The sequence below is a fragment of the Chenopodium album genome, chromosome 6 (assembly GCF_948465745.1).
Source record: "Chenopodium album chromosome 6, dcCheAlbu1.1, whole genome shotgun sequence".
Lineage (NCBI taxonomy): Eukaryota > Viridiplantae > Streptophyta > Magnoliopsida > Caryophyllales > Amaranthaceae > Chenopodium > Chenopodium album.
The window spans coordinates 49,450,278-49,470,921 of record NC_137839.1 but is presented as its reverse complement, the minus strand read 5'-3'; the positions used below and the strand labels follow the sequence as shown (position 1 = coordinate 49,470,921).

The following is a 20,644-nucleotide window of genomic DNA, read 5'->3' as shown; positions in this document are numbered from 1 at the left end:
TGCACATCTGAATGGGTTGCGAGCGGCATCCCAGCGCAAGTAATTTGGTTGCGCTGCAATGGGCAACGCAACCGAACTTCTTGCGCACGGTATTATGGTAAGATTCGATTTTATATTTTTATGAAATTCTGAATCTTCCGCAAGCGCATCACTAGCAGTTGCGCTGGGTGATGCGCACAACCTTGTGAGTTGCGCGCGATAGACTAGCGCGACTCGTTGAGATGCGCGGATTTCTCTGCGGCAGCATTGATTTTTAACCTAGGCACCTCTAAATCCGTCATTTTTAGGTTTTAAGCTCGGGCTTAAGCCTAATTATGATCGGGCTTAGTTGATCGGACCTTAATGCATTTGTTTTTGGGTAAGGCTAGTCATTTTTGTGTTCTTGTGATTCAATCAGTTATCCATAAGTATTCTTCACGTCGATCCAACACGAAGATAGTTTTATTTATCGTCATTGCACTTTCTGTCAGGATAGGAGGCCAAAAGTAGATGTCTACACAAGGGTAATATTGTCTTTCTCCTTATCTTGTTTATTATGCTTATTAGTTATATTAATTGTGAGCGGGTCTTGGGATTGGGTTTCCGTAGAAAGTTGGACTTTAACTTTAACTTTATAAGTTTTTTTGTACTTAACATACAAAAAAAAAGACGTAAAAATGACGTTAAAATATAGTTTTTCCTTTACTATTTTTGTATTTATCATAACTTTATTAAAAATTTAGTATTCTTTTTAAAAAATTCTTAAATTGGTCCAAAGCGGTCCGGTTTGGGGTTTGGACTGATTCTTCCGGTCCGATCCGAATTCAGTCCTAGCTTAATTGGTCCGGTCTTTGGTTCTTGGAATTCTAATTTTCGGTCTTCGGTTCCATCCGGGTTGGTCCGGTCCAATCCGGTCTTGAACCGATGAACGACCCTAGATGTAACCACTCAAAACTGATTTTAGAATCCAAATTAACCCAAAGGATGAACCGATATAACACACCACCAAAAAAAAAAAAAAAAAAAAAACCAAGCACGGTGCCGGAGGCTGAGCCAACCTGATAATGTTAAAGACTAGAATAGACCCGGTCTATAATTGTAGACCCAACCTTCTAGTATACCATACGAATGTGATTATATCATACGAAATATGATTATATTACTACAAAAGTGATTGTATCATCCTGAAACTGTTATGTAAATGTATCACTCAAAAAGTGAATTTATCATTATAAAAAGTAATAGATAGTAAATTACATTATTCCAAACATGATTTTTGAATTTTATCATCCTAAAGATAATTATATAATCTCATTAAATGGTTTAATATGAGATTATATAATTCAAAATATGACTCACAAAAACATATTTATATCGTCTAAAAAAGTGATTATATCATCCAAAATGTGGTTATATTATTTGAAAATGTTAAATTTTGGGTTTATAATAATTTATTGTAGAACGGGTCCATACAAAACCAATTGCCGGGTGTCATTTCTTTTTTATTTTTTATTTTTATTTTATTTTATTTTATTTTATTTTTTGGTGTCATTTCTATTTCTCCGTTATTTCACATTTTCACGTTTTCGCTGCCTCACTGAGTCACTCCACAGACTGCACCCTCCTCTCTCCCCCCCCCCCCCCATTTCTCTCTCCTCCATTGAATCGCACTCTGAGTCCTCCATTGAAGAGCACTGTGAATCCTCCATTGAATCAGCTTCCGACTTTTCTCTCCTCCACTGAACATTCTGAGGTAAGATGTTTTTAATTTTTATTTGTATTTTCTATAATTTTGGACAATCAATTTCACAATCCAGTGATTAATCAACCCGTTAAATTTGGTTTAATCTTAGGGAAATTCCATGACTCCATTTGTTGAGCCGAGACCTCCTTCCCTTGCTCAGGGACGGGCCTGGCCGACGCCGGAGGAAGAGAGGTTGAAAATACGTGACATTTCATTGGCCGCCGAAGCCCAAAGCAAAGAGGGCGATACTTTCTATATCATCACTCAACGGTTGTTCTTCCGTAACTTTATACCTTCTTCAATTGTTTAATTTTACATTTATCAAAATTAAAATGGTATTTTAGCCGTGAAAAGGGTTTATTGTATATCTTTTATTTTTGTAAACAGCTAATTTATTTATTTAAGGCTATAATATAGTGGAATCTTATGTTTGCAGTTGTTTTGAAATTGGAATGATTTTTGCAATTTTGGTGGCAAAAATCAAGTGTTTATATAAACTTGAAGCTAAAATAATGGTGGTGTTGAAGAGGAAACGAAGATATTTAGAGTAAAAGCTTTTTTGATTGATATGTCTGTTTGTATAGAATTATCTTAAAAATTTAATCAATGGAATTACATATTGTTGTGGAAAGCCGAAATAAAGTAGATATTGGAGAGGAACCGAAGGTGTTTTAAATATCTGTTAGTAAAGAATTATCTTAAAATCTAATTAATGGAATTACATACTGTTGTGGAAAGCCGAAATAAAGTGGATGTCGGATAGGAACCAAAGGTGCTTTAGAATATCTGTTGGTAAAGAATTATCTTAAAATCTATTTAATGAAATTACATACTGTTGTGACTTATGAGAATAGATGTTTCTTCATTATTTCTTGTTGATATTCTTTGGATCAAATAATCAGGGGACCCTTTTGAAGGATTGTTTGTCACATATAATAAGGTGTAGATGACAAATGATGACCTACTTGAGGTAGCAATTTGTTTCAGAACTCATAAAAAGGCCAATTGGGCAGTAATTAGGTAAATAAGTATCAAATGGATGTGAAGTGATGATGACCTACTTGAGGTAGCAATTTGTTTCACAACCCATAAAAAGGCCAATTGGGCAGTAATTAGGTAAATAAGTATCAAATGGATGTGAAGTGAGACTTAAAAAAAAATAATTATAAGCTTAAGAGGAACATTGTTTGTAGTGTCTATCTGACTACTTTTTTAGCTCACGAGGGGTTTCTTATGTACTTAAGTGTTCTGTTTTTGTGTAATTGTGCATAGGCAGTTGAAGCACATTGCTTCTTCTTGCTCTCCAGTAGTCCTCGTTAATTACTTTTGTTACTGCTCAAGATACTTGTTTCAAATGGCTTGAGAGTTTCCCGAGTGATTGACTTTGTTGTGAAGACAATAAAGATTACGTATAAAATAGATATTGGCGCGTATACCTAAAGTGAGGTAACTTTTGGTGTTCGCCCGGTAGAATTGAGAAAAAGTTTCTTGTGGCTGATTTGTTTGACGCCTTCCTCTTTAATTATTGATAAGACAAAAATTTTAAGATTCCGGGTTTGGTTATTTGACGATATCTCCTTGTTGAGAGTGTGATATGGCAAGATGTTTCTACAAGAAGCTTTTTGCTTTGCAGGAGGAAACTTTGGTTTTTCATGTAGAGGTTGTGGATCGGTTGCAAATTAAATTTCAGGGGTTTGGGAAGAGTAGGAAGAAGAAGAGGTTGCAGCACTTGTAGTGTGTATGGGGTCAGAGGTCTATTTGTCTTGTCAATATGAGATAACGACACTTATGTGTTGTTCTTTTTACCTGTGAACATGCATTAATACATCTCAACTTTCATCTTTCCCTCCATTTATTTGACTGTTCAAAGGGCCTTTGAAATATTATGCTTACACAATGGTTTTAGGTATACTGACTACCAATTATATACTTTAGGGGAGGAGGCTCTGACGGATTTTCCTTTGGTTCAGTTTTTGAGTTGACGTGCTTTTGACACTATAAAAGAGTGCTTATTTATTTTTGGAGGTCTTTCTTCTAGCTGCTTGCTATATATGCTTTTATGGTGTAGGTTTTCTAATATTTTCTTCTTGTTTGGTAATTCAAGATACTAATAGCAAATTGAACTTGCTTATCCTTTTCAGCTCTTGAAGCAAATAACCTATTTCATATGAAGAAATGTATCTAAATTAGTGCTACATTGGGTGTACAAATTGATTGTGCCTTATATTCTTGTATCTTGTACTTTGTAAAAAAAAAAAAGTTCAGTGTTTTAAGTAATGTTTTGCTCATATAATAGGCCTTTTAATGTAAAGTTTATTCACTGCGCAATAAATTTCTGTCACCGGAGCATTATGTAGAGTAGTGAACCAATTAGAATCGGATAATGATTACATAACAGCTGTTTTTCTATGTGAGAACCTTCCAAAATCGGATGTTTAATTCATTCCTAATTTTAATCTTAGCAAGAAGGTGCGCTGCCCAAGAAGACATTCTCTCTTCCAAAACAAACTCTCACACATTTTTTTTTCTTCCCAAAAGCTAACATATATATATTAGACCGGATTAGTGTAATTTACTCGGGCGTCAAGTACACATAGGGTTTGTTTAGCTCAATTTTATGGGCGCAAACAAGAACTACTTAAATGGCTCTAGTTCAATCTTTACGTTAAGCAACTCAGGTTAGCCAATCGCGACATTGTTAGCAAAGTAGAGTGGAACCAAATGGCTTAGCACTAACCCATCAGACAGGTTGAGATTTGTACGCCAAAGAAAATAAAAAAAATTGAAGTAATGCTTATTTTTTTTATACCTATGCTTCCGCATCACCCAGCCTTTCCCACTTCAAGTAGTAATACCTACTGTGTCCAAAACTCCAAACAAGCCGTCAGATGCTTTTTTTTTTTTTTTTTTTTTTTTAAATTTTTTTTTCCTTCTTTCTTTTTTTTTTTTAAACTTTTTTTTTTTTTTTTTTTTTTTTGTTAGGTTTTTTTGTAAATTATTTTCTCTATTTACATGGAAATAAGAATACTTATGTTGGATTTTGTCGTAAGGACTTAACCTCTATGTCTTTGACATGTTTATCACAGATGGTGGCAAAACTGGCTTGACTATGTTAATCAAGATCAATTGAATGATGGACTCTCTCCGCACAGTTTAAACTCTGCAGATGCTTGTGTATCAAAGAGACCATCCAATATTGATAATAAAGTTCTGATATATGAATCTACCACCAGCGATTGCAGTGCAGCGGAACTTCATGACACTTTGGTGGAAGGACGTGATTATGTCTTGTTGCCAGAGGAAGTCTGGAATCAGCTTTATTCTTGGTAAGTTGCTGATCCACAATAACAACCTAACTGCCACTCGTCCTAATATCTGATCTGTCGTTGCAATAATGTTCTTGCTATTAACTTACTTATATTTCATGTAGCCAATTCCACTTATGGGATTGAGGCTTTGATTGATTGACTCTATTTAGCCATTTTATGAGAATATGTCATGCAATAGAATATGATTCAGCTATTGATAAATTGCTCTTTTTTGCTAAGACTGTTTTGTCATGTACTTCTGTAGTCTAGCTATTGTGTGGCCTATTTGGTAGGCGATAATGGTAATGATTGTCTGTGTAGTTTGGTTTCTATAGTCCAATGTCAATGTGCATGCTAATGCATCTTTATACCGTATTACATGTTTTTTCTCCTAGGTTTCCATTACTACTCAATACCGCCTCTTTAAAAGGTAATGAAATATACAGATGAAGAAGAATATTGGATTAGTAATTTGTTACCATGGACATTGGCATGCGGCTTTCCTTGCAATAATACATAGAGTCTCAAAATCATTTCCTTCATTTATTTCTCTAGTGGACCATTAATGAGTCGTGTGGTGTGTATGTACCAATAGCTCAATAAGCAATAGCTGAGGTATTGTTGCAATAACCATGTGTTGAACATAATGGTTCCTGGAAGAACCTACAATAAGGAGCTAGGCGTTTGAGACTCTTTTGATCAAACATCCTAAGTTAAGCAACATATCACTACTTCATGTAGCAATTAGATCTATCCCTTTTTTTTTATTCCACTTTGTTATTCAGTTTCACTAAATAAATCAGTCCTTCGATTTGGGAGTCTCTATTGTGAGGGTACTTAGGACTATGTTGTATTCTTCTTTATGAGTTGCTCTTATTAGCAATTTAGAAAGTTATTGGCATTATGTGGATGGACTTTGTTTGGTCCTTGTTGTGTCTTTTTTTTCCTCTTATCTTTTTTTTTTTATTTTATTTATTTTTTTATGTTAGTTGAAATCTTTGATAATTGTTGTTTCTGTTTTTCTTGATTTTTGGTTTGTTCTAACTTGTCCTTGTCACTTCACTTTTGCGTATTTTATTTCTTATATCACTTGCACATTTTGAGTCGGTGTACTCAGGTTGGGATATTAATGGCTGATTTGTTAAGTATGAATCTTTTTGTGAAAGTGGGAATAAGGGATTGAAGAGGTAATATGTGGATTAAATATGTTACTTCCTTTGTTTTGTATTTGTTGAAACATTTCATTTCGGCATGTTTGCCAACACACATTTTTAAATATAAATATTCTTAATTACGTATAAGCTAAAGGTGTAAAATTTTGATTTTAGAAAAATAGGCATTGAGACGAATCAATCAAGACCCTAAATGACCATGTTTTTTTTTTTTTATTTTTTTTTTTCTGAACACTAAATCACAAAACAATATCAAAGTAGGTTATGTGATAGTGCGCAAAGCAAACTGTTTGAAACGGATTAAGTATTGTGGTGAAAGACGGAGACTGTCATATTTGCTCATGTAAAATAAACAAATGAGAGAGAGACAGAGGGAGAATTATGGTTGTTATCACATGCAACTAAGGGTATTTATGGTATTTTGTGTGTGAACACAAATAAAATGTTAATAAAGCATACCAAATAAGGAAATGATGTAATCAATAGATGCTTAAAGTAAAACATGTTTCAAGTCGTGTATGTATTCAGTATGGGAAAGAATCGTAAGTTTGTTTAATGTGAAGGCAGTAACATGCCAGTGAGGATGTGCTATTGGGCATCGGCGATGCGGTTTTCTTTGTAGCATTAAGCTTTTGCTTGAGCTCAATGACCTTTTCAGTTGTTACTAGTCCATGCTCCGATCCAGTGTATAAAATGAGTGCCTAGGTGTTGAAGAGCTAGGTGATTAGGGTAGAGCGCATTTCTACTCTTTATTTAGGCGAGGCTCTTCGGCAGCGCATTAGGTGCATTTAAGCGCACTACAGTCAAATTTTTCATATGTTAATCAAAGAGGCACACTTTACTGTGCTTAAGGTGCTGCAGAGTTTTTCTCACTCTAACACGCCTTGAGCTTTTTTATACATTGGTCAAATCTAATTTTTTTTGAGATTTGGTAACTTGTGCTCCTTAGTTAATGTCATTGCTGACTAAGTTTCTGTCACATGCTAATATGCTATGGCTGATTGTTTCCATTGACTAATTGGTGATTTCTGTTGCTCGCACTGGCAGCCTGATGCTATAGTGGTTTAGGCATTTCTCAAGTGTTTCTTGTGGCAGTTTGCAACCTAAGAAGTATTTGATTGTGTCAGTGATATTAAAAGAGGATCATATGCGTAATTTAATTGCTTTATTGTTTGTAGGTATGGAGGGGGACCAACATTGGCGAGAAAAGTTATCAATTCTGGTCTTAGTCAAATGGAATTAGCTGTAGAAGTGTATCCTTTGCACCTTGAGCTACTTCTAACACCAAAAGGCGATCGATCTACCATAAGAATAAGCAAAAAGGTGGTTGCTCTACTATAAGTATGTTTAATTGTGTTTTCTCACTATAGAATCATTTTGGTGAGCCCTAATGTCTTCTGAGTTCAAGCAAAACAAATTGAGGAAAGGTCTGTGCTATACCTTTAATGTTTTTCTGTTCATAACATTTGCAGGAAACCATTAGGGAGCTTTACAGACGAGTTTGTGAGATTTTTTACCTTGACCCTGAGCAAGTAATTTTATTTTATTTTCTGTCTTCTAAAATTTCTAAGTATTTTACTTCTCTATTGGTTCACAAATTATGCCACTTCAAGAAAATATGGATTGTATGGTTGATTATATTTTCAAAACTGATGAGCCCTTTACTGCCTCAGATTCGCATTTATGACTTTTACGGGCAGAAGAAACATGCATTACCGATGGATCTGGACAAAACACTTGATGATGCTAACATACAGATGGATCAGGAAGTGAGTATCCTTTAGCTTCTACTTAATAAAATTACCTAGTAACCCTTACAAAATAGCCTTGTATATTCTGCATAGTGATACTCAATACTTGCTACTAATTATTTTTTTTGATGCTCATTTATTATGAAGTTTAGTTGGCAGAAATGTTCAAAGCTGATTTTACCTGAGCTGCCTATCTTAAACTAACCAGATTCTGATTTGATAAACACAAGAAAATTGTCAAACCTTAAACTGAACATGTCATATAACAGGGCCCAAATTTGACTAATATATTGATAATGACATGCGTACCACAATTTAAGTCAATGACTCGCTCTTTATTTCTTTGGCAGTTCAATGCCTTTCAAATTATACTGTATGTGTATATTTTTTTTTTGGTAAATATTCTGATGTTGATCTTGCTAACTTTGGCTCCTGAGGTTTATAGACATATATAGTATTTGAAAAGCAATCTGACATTTGAGGTAATTATCTTGTGATTGTGACATTTATAGAGTACATAATCACTCTCGGATGTCGTGGGTTTATTCCCTATTGGGGCACCTAAATACAAAATGCAATTTTGCTTTATTTTCGTTATATATATCTTCAATTTCTTCTTCTTCATCAGCATTTTTCTCTTTTTTCTAATTATTAACAATCTCCTAATTTGGGTTAACAGATTCTTGTGGAGGCGAATATGACAAATTATGTAAAGAACAATGATCCTGTGGGGAAACAATCAAATTCTTTTCTTTTAGAGCCCTCAAAGTCAGGCTTATCAATTGCCGGAGGTTTGTCTGCGACAAAAGGTGTATCTAAAATCGGCAATATGGATCTCTCACAAGTTCAGAATCAGGTTTCCCCGCATCGGGAATCAAACAATGCGCAAGAGTCAAGTGGTGTTACCACAAGAAGTGCTACCGCAGGGCTCACTGGGCTACTTAATCTTGGAAATACTTGTTATATGAATAGCGCTATACAATGTCTTGTTCATACACCAGAATTTGCTAGATATTTCAGGGAAGATTATCGCGGAGAAATTAACTGGCAGAATCCAATGGGCATGGTTGTAAGTATCTATTTGATATAAATTCATGATTATTTCCCTATGATGCATTTTCTATTCATATTGCATGCATGTAAGGATTGTTTTTGTTGGCTATCATGCCTATCAATACTAAGTGATTAATTTTGAAAGGACTGCCATCATACTGCTTCAGCTCAATGTATTTTTTGTCTTATTTATTGGTCTTCCTTTACTCTTTTAATTAGTTTTATTTTTCTTTCTGCTGTTGGTCTTTTGTCAACTAAAATCCTTGAATTCTTTGATGAAAATATGTCTTACTATTGATCAACTTGCTAGAAGACAAGGAACTTAATGGAAACAAAATGAGGAAGATCATTAACAAGTTGCTCCTTTTATGTATCCTATAAAAGTCACAATGACTGCTATTTGATTGTTAAAAGTTTTGGTCCCACATGTTGTTATAAGTTTAAATCCTTTTCTATACATGGTTGACGCATAGGTGATATGGAGAATTGGCTGATAGTTTGGTACCTTTTTTTCTTCAATTTGTTTGTTCATGGAATTAAAATGTGGCCATATTGCCGTGATGCATCATTGTTGTAACGGATTTTGAGACTTGGGAAACAGAATTTTCTTGTACTCAGTGGGGTCTTTTTTTTTAACCCTGATATCTTTGCCGGTTTCTCCTAAGTCTCCTATCAATTCTGATTTACCTTAGATAAAGTGATAAACTCAAGAGTACAAGATCACCATTAACATTTGGGGGAAAGAACAAGAGCACTTAAATCACAGAGGAGAGAGATCTAATACAACAAGAAAAAAAAAAAGAGCTGGAGGTTGAGATTTGACAGAGTAGAAAGTGTCACATGGTTTTTTTTCCTCCCTATCAAATTACAAAGGTCGTTGTGCGGTATTTTTGGGACTGGCGGGTGGCGGGATTTTTCTTGTTTTATTAACAGTGGTTGGCTTTCAAGAACTGTTTTAATTTTAAATATTTTCAAACAGTTGGGCACTACAATAATATGAAACCTTAAATTATTATACTTGGGGTACTATTTAATATGAAACCTTTTTTTTTTTTTTTTTTTTTTTTTAATATCATATTCGTAAGATCGTATTGTGACTTCTGTACAGTCAGCACCAAACACATCATTCCTTTCTTGCGATGCTGCGATTGTTCTCACTATGGTGAATTGGTGATCAAAATCGTGTAAACTATTCTATGGTATGAATAGAAGAAGAACCAAGATGAATGAGAGATTTTGGTAGAGTTAGATGATTTGATAAACATCACAGGCAATAATTATTTGTTTTATGGATTTACAAGGGCATAGGACTACCTGATAACAATGAATTAATGTTTAAATTCCACATTTTATTCATCATTCTATAATCACTGCTTTATAACTTTTTTGTATGTTATGCTATGTAGTATATGTGGTGGATGTGTGGATCTATTAAGTTCTAAGATTCCACTATGGCACTATCATTGATGTAGAGTTCTTGGCCTATAACCCTTATGGACATCAATTTTATGTTCTAAAAGTCGTGCAATAATTTTTGTTTCAATTCATTTTTACTTTCTGGTCCTATAGCTTTGTCCTCTGTTTTTGGTTTAGGATGATATTATATCTCTATTGACCTTTATGATCTAGGAAATCTTAAATATTAGAGTGGTGCCAGCTGCCAGGTTGCTTTGCATGTCATATGCAAAAAAATTTCTGTTCCTTATTTGGATTGTTTATTCATAGTAAGTTTCACTTTTCAGGGAGAGCTGGCTCTTTCATTTGGTGAATTACTTAGAAAAATTTGGGCTGCTGGACGAACACCAATTGCTCCTCGGCCTTTTAAAACAAAGCTGGCTCGCTTTGCCCCTCAGTTCAGTGGATATAACCAGCATGATTCACAGGTAGCTAGCTACATTGTCTCAACTTTGCCTTTCTTTTTATAGATTATATACTTATTAGTGGAGAATACCAGGAACTCTTGGCTTTTCTATTGGATGGGTTACATGAAGACTTGAATCGTGTTAAAGATAAACCTTACATACTTTCTAAGGATGCAAATGGAAGACCTGATGAAGAAGTTGCTGATGAATACTGGGCAAACCATAAAGCTCGTAATGATTCCATTATTGTTGATGTATGCCAGGTAAACTCCACCATAAAAATCAGACTTTTCTTCCAATTGTTTGTTGACATTAGCCTCTTTCATAATCCATACATGGTGGCCAAAATGTAAAAATGGATATGCCATGAATGTCAATTTCTTTCAAGGATTATTACCAATTCTAAATTTTCAGAATGGAACCAATTCGCCAAATGGTGTTCTCTATTAATGTATTTTATTGCCATAGCAGTTTTGATAGTATTTTCGGAACTCCTAAGGGCAATTTTTTTTTTCAAGGATAAAATTGTAGAGAATATTAAATAATGAAAAGTATAGTGAAACCCAACGTATCCAATTAATAGTTTGATATATTTGAAAATTCATCTATCTCTTCGTTGAATGTTTGACAATCATCTGCAAGGATGATAATATTTAATGTGCAATTATATTTCAAGATATTTGCATTTATCATATTTCAAAATATGTTCAATCTTGGAGGAAAATTTGCCAAATGCAACTCTTTAATCTACTCAATTTGCCAATTGCGGCCTTTATAAAAATTAGCAAATTGCAGCCTAAAAAGTGTAACGAACTTGTTAATTACAGTGTATACCATTCTCTTTTTCTAGCTGAGGTTGCATGAGAATGACGTCACAATTCATCGTCATTCTCGGGTTTTGTTAGTTCGTTGAAACCTCCTTGCAGCTAAGTAATGGAAGACAAGAACTTTGGGAAAATGCAGATAAATTTGTTTAGTTTACCACCTTTTTTTTTTTTAAAAAAAAAAATAAAAATTGTTGAAATGTTGAATGTTGTGGAGATGCAACCTGATGGAAAATGCAATCTCCTCCAAACAAATTGTGAGAAGTTGGGTCAGATAGTTAACATCGTGTGATTAGACTTTATAAGTTGTTGTGAGTACATCAATGCAGTCATATATAGTACTGAGGCAGAGAAGCAGTGGTGCTTGAGAGAGGAGACACAGAGGTGGTAAAAAGAAAGTTAAGAAGTTGGAAAGCTGTCGTGGAGGCTGCTGAGGGAGGGGAAAAAGAAAACATGTGACGTCATTTTCAGGTAATTTTGGCCAGAAAATGGGAATGGTTGTCAAATAACAAGTTGTTAATACTTTTTAGGTTACAATTTGCAATGTATTTTTTTTATAAGGCTGCAATTGCAAAGTGAGTAGATTATATAGCTGTAGTTGGCAAGTTGAGTACTATAAATGGCTGTATTTGGCATTTTTTCCAATCTTGGACTCTTCAAAGCTTCTCCAATTTTGCTTCTCCCAGCTTCCAGCCATGGAGTTGTAACAATTTTTAGGCTGCAAACCAATTTTAAGTGTATATCTGTTAATGCCAAGTTCTTTAAGTGAATAATCTCTAATCTTCATTCTTCTCTCTACTTTTCTTACCCCCAACGAACTTCTTGTTCTTGCTTGGGGTCCTTGCTTCACCAAAGACTGCTTACAACACCCATGGGTCTGTTGACAATAGATTTATAGGTAAATTAGTGAAACTGGAAGAATAACATTGAATGTAGTAATGAATCTCCATTTTTGGAGGTTCACTAAATGGAAATAGTACTACTTCATATTCAGTCAGCTTGAAGAAACACAGTACGCAGCTTAGCCTTGTGCCGATTCTTTAATCTACAAAAATTAATCCACTTGATTGTCGCAAACAACATATTTTATTTAATCTTTCCCCGAAGTGGACCTGAATTTCTTTGACAATGAAGCTAGAACTTTTGAACTTTTAACCAATCATGTAATTTGATGGCAGTTGTGATGAAGGCAATTGACCATATCTTTAACTTATATTTCTCTATGTGTGCTTACAAGATTGCACTTTGAATTTGAAAACTAGATTAATATCATAAGCAATTTAAAGAAATAATGTTCAGAATATCTGCACCACAAATTGAGCGAGCAAAGGAAAATTATGGACTGCATGTGAGATTCAGTTTAGAGATTACTATCTTGTTAAACCTTGTAGTTGGGAGATTGGATCTCAGCCACCAAGCTTTTAATCCTATTTCTTTTATATTTGTTGGTTGCTGGCTTGTGGACTATTTTTTTTTGATCCAACAATGGAATTTTGAAACCAAGCTAAGCTTGGTGGGGAACTCACCTTGTGACTTTGAGGTCACAACTTCGAGCCCCGCCAACTAAAATTGCTTTGGGGTAGGTGGATTCACTTATCTCTCCCCTCTACTAAGTGTTGACCTACGGAGATAGCTGGCTTAACCTATGAGAAGTGCTGGTTCAGTAGGGTCCTTCATCTTACCTTAAAAAAATAAAGGAATTTTGAAGGCCATAAGTTCATTCACAGTTTTTGCATAACATAGAAGCTGTTAAACAGTCTTAGACTTTTGTTGCTATACTTGTTATGAATGTTGAACTGGATTGTATGAGTAGCTTTAATACTTAGATATCGAAGTTGAACTAGATGTTTTGAGTAGCCTTGTTGCAACTTCTTACACTTTCCTTTGCAGGGCCAATACAAGTCGACTCTGGTATGTCCTGTGTGTGCAAAAGTTTCGGTGACATTTGATCCTTTCATGTATCTTTCGTTGCCTCTCCAGTCTACTGCTACACGCCCTTTGACTGTAACTATCTTTAGCAGTGATGGAAGTCTACTGCCTAATGTGTGCACTGTGACTATTCCAAAGCAAGGACGATGTAGGGATTTGATCCAAGCATTAAGTGCCGTTTGTTCTTTAAAGCCTCATGAGAAGCTTCTACTCGCAGAGGTTAGAATTTGTTTTTCATTACCATTGATTTTGATACTTTATTAAAGCTCATCTGTGATAATTTATCCCTTAAGTACATCTGCAGATACAGAATCACTTGATCCATCGATTCTTTGAAGATCCCTTGACATCATTGTCCAGCATTAAAGATGAGGATCACCTTGCTGCATACAGGATCCCTCAGCCTGCAAAGGGAATAATATTTCTTCAGCTTATACACCGTCTTGAAGACAAGTATGTAACGGTGTATTATTTGGTTTGTTTGCTAAATTGTAGATATTTGTGGTAATAATTTCTTACTTGCTGCATAGATGAACTTAATAAAACTAAATTTATGGTTTCACCTGAATTTAAGTGGAAATTTGGGATCTTTGAACAGTTGAATCTTCCTCTCATACTGTATGACAATAAACCCTAACTTGAAAGAATTATGCATATGTGTATCGCACCCAGCTTGGCCTGATTTTTTCAAGTCTGGATGCATTGAGTTTTTTTTTTTTTTTTTTTTTTTTTTTTTTTTTCCAGCTTGGAGGGAAATTTTCATGCTATTGCTAAATACAGAACAAAGAAATGTGACATTTTGGGGTTTATAAAATTGGTGCAAAGGGAGTTATAGTCCTTTATCTGCTAAAATTTACTCCGTTTTATATTCATAGTTGTCCCTTTTAGCTCTCAGCACACTTGCTTGGCTTTTTTTTTCTCCCAATCCTAAAAGCACTGATTAGGTGCCATTGGTTGACACATGTTATGGCGTTCTTGGCAAAATGATTCAGAACAATTTGCCTAGGAGGCATATTTTAGAGCTGCTTTGTAACACTCTTCTTGCTTTCTTTGTTTGGGTGATAAGGTGTTAATAAGTTAGTTGAAATTCCCACTTATGACTTAAGACTATGTGATTTAGTTTTCTTTGGATAAGTTACGCAATAAGTGTCTGAGACTCTGAGTTGATTTAGGACTGGTTTTTTTTTTAAAATATTGAAGCCCGTTTATTACATGTTTCATTCAGTTCAAATGTTAGATATAATCCAGTCTAATTGACAAATTGTAGTTCCTTTGTGTAATACGGATAAAGTTCTTTCCAGCTCCTTTATTCAACATTGCATTAATTTCCTTGGTGGATATGACGTCTTCCTAGACAGTGTACTTTGTCCACACTGAAGGTTAGATAAGGGCTTACAAGTGGCCCATAGACCACTACTGCTGTTTTATTATTGGTCAGTTTATATATTTCATACTGTCATACATATGTCAAGTGCAGTCAGCTACTGAAATGATCCAAACATGACATGTTTGTTTTTGATTAATTTGTTTACGTGTTAAAAATTTCCAGGGAGACAGTTAATGCTCAGACTGTGAAGGGATGGAAGCCTTATGGAACCCCACTTGTTTCACCTATCTCATGTGATGATGTAACAACAAGGGGTGATGTTCAATCAATGGTTCGGACTATGCTATCTCCGTTATTAAAGCATAGAGAAAAATATGATGTGTCAGAAAATGGCATTTCATCAGCAGTTGAACCACCTTCTGAATCGTCATCATGGACAGAAAGAATCAATGATGCAACTCACGGAACAGGGAAATTGCCCCTTCACTTGGTAGATGAAAATAATGTATGCATTGATCTATCTGTAGGAGAAGTGAAACCTATCAAAATCTCTTCATCATCAAAATCTCTGCTAGTGTTCATTAATTGGTCAAAAGAACTTCTTGAGGAATATGATACATCTTACTTGGAAAGTTTGCCTGAAGTCTGCAAGAATGGACTTCCAACAAAGAAAGCTCGTACTGAACCTTTATCCTTGTATAGCTGCTTGGAAGCTTTTCTCCGTGAAGAGCCTTTGGTCTCTGAACCTGATATGTGGTTAGTCCCCTCCTCCCCCCACCCCCTCTCTTTTAAATCTTCTATACAATAAATCAAATCGGCCTATTAAAGATATTTCCTGTTCAATATTCTTGTTATTTCAAGACCTAGAAAAGTTATAAACTGAATAAGTAGTTGTCTGTACATCGTATCCCTTTTGCTTGTGCGCTTGCTAAAGACTTAGATCCTCTATAATTTAACTTGGGATATTATTCAATAATCCAACTACAATCTTTGACATTAACTTGAAATTCTTGCTGAAAACACCATGAACTTGGCATCATTAGTAAACTAGTGTATTATGGTCTCGAGAGTTTGGAATCATAGTTGAAAACATGAGGGTATCAGTATGGGGAAGTTTATAGAAGTTACACTAACTATGACTGTTAGATGTCACGAAGGCTGTAGCAATGGACAAGATTCTTTTTAGGGTTATTTATTTATTTTATTAAATAATGGTTTGCCAAGATTGATTCAGTTTTCGAAGTCCTTTAATAATACTGTCAATATGGTGTAATAATTGTAGTTGGGCCAAAGTTCATGTCCCCAAGTGTAACTTTTGCTTCTGAACAAATGCCGTTAAAGGATGTGCACAAAATTAAGGACTGAAACAAATATATTTGAAAATATTAATGATGAGACGTGGATTATATGAAATAATTAGATGTAAGGGTACATTTGGAAATTTAGATGTGTTGTGCATTGAATTTAGAGGATTAACGTGATCATATAAACTAATATTTATAGCAGAATCTACATGCTAGCTCATGAGTCACATTTGGACATTTGGTATCTTTAAGTAGCACAATGTGTCACGCCACCTATGATGTCGTCTAAGCATATTCAAGGGTCTACATGCTAGCTCATGAGTCACATTTGGACATTTGGTATCTTTAAGTAGCACAATGTGTCACGCCACCTACGATGTCGTCTAAGCATATTCAAGGATAAACTTAAGAGTTTGATTGTTACTAAGAATATGCTTCAGAAAAGAGACATCACATTCTATGCTTGGTATCTTGTGAAATCTGTGGCTGGTAAGGGCTGATAGCAATTTTCAAAGTCAGTTCTTTATCTGCAAAGGAACAGTACTTCCATGTACTAGTTCTTTGGAAAATTTTCCTAGTTAATTTTTTGAGTTATTATATGGGTATACAGTGGTGGACTCATAATCATTTTCTTGGAGGTCTCCTGGTCCTTTTTTGTTTTCTCTGTGGAACACGACCGGAATAATTGAGGTATCTCATCTTATGATTGGGTCTAGGGAGACCTAGATGTACGTAATTTTAGTACAGAGACTCTGCTTATTTGTTTATAAAATCATAGTTAATCCATGATTTTCTGAGGTTTTTAATCTGCTGGTTAATAGTTTAGTGTTGTATCATAATATGGCTTAACAATTGAGCTACGCATCTTAGAAAGTGATGTTTTGTTTCTAAAGCTATTGTCTTGCTGTGGCCATAAATAAACTCCATCATGCATTAGTAGGCTCAGTTAATTTTCACAGTGCTTGTTTGAGAGCTTTAGGTCGGTTCAGGAACTGTGTTTGATCAGATTGGGGCCTTAAACCTACATTCTGTTGCCCCATCCATAAAGCTGATGAAAACTGGGCAGAAGAGATTACCTATTTTAACAAATCCGAGTCATTAAGACTGATTAAATTTTGTTCAGAATTTACCACCATGATAATGTTACAATGTTAAATTTGCTTGTAAACATTAAAACCCATATTAATTCATTAGAATGAAGATTGCACTTTTTTTCCCCTTTTTTGTATCACTATAATAATATTCAAGTTTGAAGAAAATAATTAGTATCTTCCACTCTTCTGGTATCCTGGGAATACCTGATAAGTCTGTAGCTGCTTACTATCTTTTTTAGGGGGAAATATTTTTGTACTTTCAGACAGTTCAGTTGGCAGGGAATGAACAACATTCTACAAGAACGGAGTAATATACTAAGTCTTTTGTTATCAATGCAGGAAATGTCCTCAGTGTAAAGAGCGGCGACAGGCAAGCAAGAAGCTGGATTTGTGGAGGCTTCCAAAGGTTCTAGTTATCCATCTAAAACGGTTCTCATATAATAGGTCAATCAAGCACAAGTTGGATACATTTGTCAACTTCCCTATATATGATCTTGACATTACGAAGTACATAGCAAACAAGAACAATTCTGATCATCAGCTTTATGAACTGTACGCTTTAATCAACCACTATGGGAGCATGGGTAGTGGGCACTATACTGCACACATCAAGGTGAATCTCAGCTCTTTCTACAATATTATGCTGGTTGGTTTTTATAAATATCCTTAGCAACCTGTGTAAGCATTAATTTGACCAATGAATTTTATGTAGTGGTTTTCCTAATTACAGGATTACGTTCCCATTTTAAGCTGATGGGTACCATTTCTTTTTACATAATATATGGACATGCATTTCTCTTTCAAGGGTAAGAGAGGGTAAACTTCATATTTGAACAAATAGAGTGACAAATACACCATTCTTGAGCCATTATTTCTAATATAACTCCCTAGTACATTCTCCTTCCCAAACTTGCTTTCCAATTCTGAATGATTTACCTAAACATCGAAGATCAGTCACTCTAAGAAACTAAGGAACTTGCTTTCCAACTTGGTAGTTGACACACACTCAGCCGTGTGAGACAATTTCTTTTCGCCACATTATAATCTTAGTTTTAAAAGCGCGCCTAGGCACAAGGCATGGTGAGGCGTGAGACCTGGCTCTTTAGATCTGTGAGGCGCAAAGACCTACAAAAGGCACGTGCCTATGTGCTCTTTCTCTAGGTTGTTTCTGGTGCCATTGCACCTAATGTCTTGCCTTATGCTGTATGGCGTCAATGGTCAGTGTTCTATCTATTTTTTTTTTTATTTTTAATAAAGCACCACATGATATTGCAATGATTAGGTTTACACTAATTTTAAAGGAGAGAGAAACCCCATATCCCCCAATTCCCTTTGAAGAACCCTAGTTATTAATCAAATGACCCTTTTACCTTTTCCCCGAATTCCTTTTTTGGACTACTTAATATGAGGTAGAGATTAACATAATAAAGTGTCTCACCTATAAAAGGGGTGCACCTTCCCCTTCGCTTTGCGCCTATGCTCCAAGGACTTTTGCACCTTGGGCCCTTTAAAACTAAGACTTTAATGCACATCTGTTCAAATGTACTTTGCTATACACAGGATCCTAACTTAGGTCCTGTTCTTTTCACCTGTATTTTACTGAGCATAACTACTGATTAAAATTGATTTAGAGATCCATATTCAACGCTTCCACATTAGAGCTATGATTCACCATGTACACACCTATTTCTCATGTTCCACTGCCCAATAAATCCTGTCAATTTTCTAGCTTGCTGCATAGTCTATAAACTGCCTTGACCGAGTTTCTAAAGTCGGTCACCATGGTGGTCATCAATGAGAGGCAAATGAGGCGTATATACACTACACTTGAAACTTTAAGATTATGGTCATGTTTAGATGGTGCCTTATAACTCCTATAAATCCTCTTATTTCACTTATTAGAGCTCATATTCCCCCGGCCCAAGATGAGTATATAATGTTTAGATGGTGCCTTAGATTAATTTGGACAGTGATGCTACCATGTTTAGCTGTGATGTCGATGTAACAACATTATAACCTTTCTTTCAATAAATGATCTATTGTTTTGCCTAACAATTCAACTCCTAGTTGCTCGAGGAGTAGTGTTTATAGAATTATAGCAAAACTAAAGGTAGAGGATTCTCTTTAATGCCCACATGTATATTCTTTTGTTCAAGCAGCTAATCCCATCTTTTTGGACAAAAGGCATTGCTTATGGTTCCTTCTTTTATTTTTTTTAAATCTTGTAAAACGAAGATTTCTGTACAAAGCTCCGAGTACTTTACTGCTGCGTCGTTTGCATTACATAAATTAGGCTGGTGGTGCTTTCTGGTTTTGAAGATTTTACTTATGCTTGCTATATTCAGAGTGCTATTCATAACAACTCTTGTTGCTTGTTTGATGCTTTTTGTAACCCACTATGTCTCTGTTTTTACTGTTTTAACTTTTATATCAAAGGAAAAGGTAAGGAAGGAAATAAAATCGAAAGGAATTCAATGTGTAATAGATCGCTTTTCATATTAACTCTTGTTGCTTGTTTGATTCTTTTTGTAACCCATTGCTTATATGTTTCTAAAGGAATTCAATGTGTAATTAAAGAAAGGGAAAGGAAAATTAAAGGTCGAAGTGTCGAACATTTTTATCAACTTCTTTTCCCTCTCTGTAATAGTGTAATACCCTGTATGATTATATGAACATGCAAAAGAAACTCACTTCATTTTTGTATCCGAGTTGCTTATTCTGTTGTTGATGGAACTCTGCCTTTTATTTTGTGTGAATCAGAATCATCTTGCTGCCTGTTATATGCTTTGTTGACTTGGAGGTGTATTGATTAAATATTTTTCTTTTACAGCTCCTAGATGAGAACAGGTGGTATAGCTTTGACGATAACCATATATCGGCTATTGGTGAAGATGAGGTGAAGACTAATGCTGCATATGTACTATTCTATCGAAGAAAGAAAGAAGATGCTTCTGAAAACATTTAAATATTTTTGATTGCATAATCAAACTTATTAACATGATGAATATACTTATAATTATTATTACTATAATTAATACTATTACATTATTAGGTTATTAGTCTTCAAAATCAAAAAAAGGGATTATTATTTTTTCCTTCGTTTTTTGTTTTAATTTTTGGGAAAGGGGTGGGGTTTTTTGAGATATAGGAAATACAAGTTTATTTATGAGATAAACAATTTTTTTTTTTTTTTTTTTTTTTTTTTTTTTTTTTTTTTTTCACATGGCATTTTCTTTAATAAATTAACACCTTTTTCATTAAAAGTGTTGGATGATTGGATAAATTAGATATATTTAT

At 34.7% G+C, this 20,644-nt stretch overlaps 1 protein-coding gene across 1 annotated transcript; it reads left to right on the top strand.

The window, feature by feature from the left end:
* The first annotated feature begins 1,589 nt into the window (after positions 1 to 1,589).
* Positions 1,590 to 20,442, top strand: LOC145636065 (ubiquitin carboxyl-terminal hydrolase 5-like). Its single transcript, XM_081687508.1, has 14 exons — positions 1,590 to 1,732; positions 1,833 to 1,993; positions 4,810 to 5,049; positions 7,382 to 7,526; positions 7,676 to 7,735; positions 7,877 to 7,972; positions 8,634 to 9,023; positions 10,750 to 10,890; positions 10,962 to 11,132; positions 13,584 to 13,841; positions 13,927 to 14,075; positions 15,172 to 15,705; positions 17,687 to 17,960; positions 20,178 to 20,442. The coding sequence occupies exons 2-14, from the start codon at positions 1,842 to 1,844 to the stop codon at positions 20,310 to 20,312; spliced, it is 2,745 nt and encodes a 914-aa protein (XP_081543634.1). The 5' UTR covers positions 1,590 to 1,732; positions 1,833 to 1,841; the 3' UTR covers positions 20,313 to 20,442.
* Positions 20,443 to 20,644: the final 202 nt, after the last annotated feature.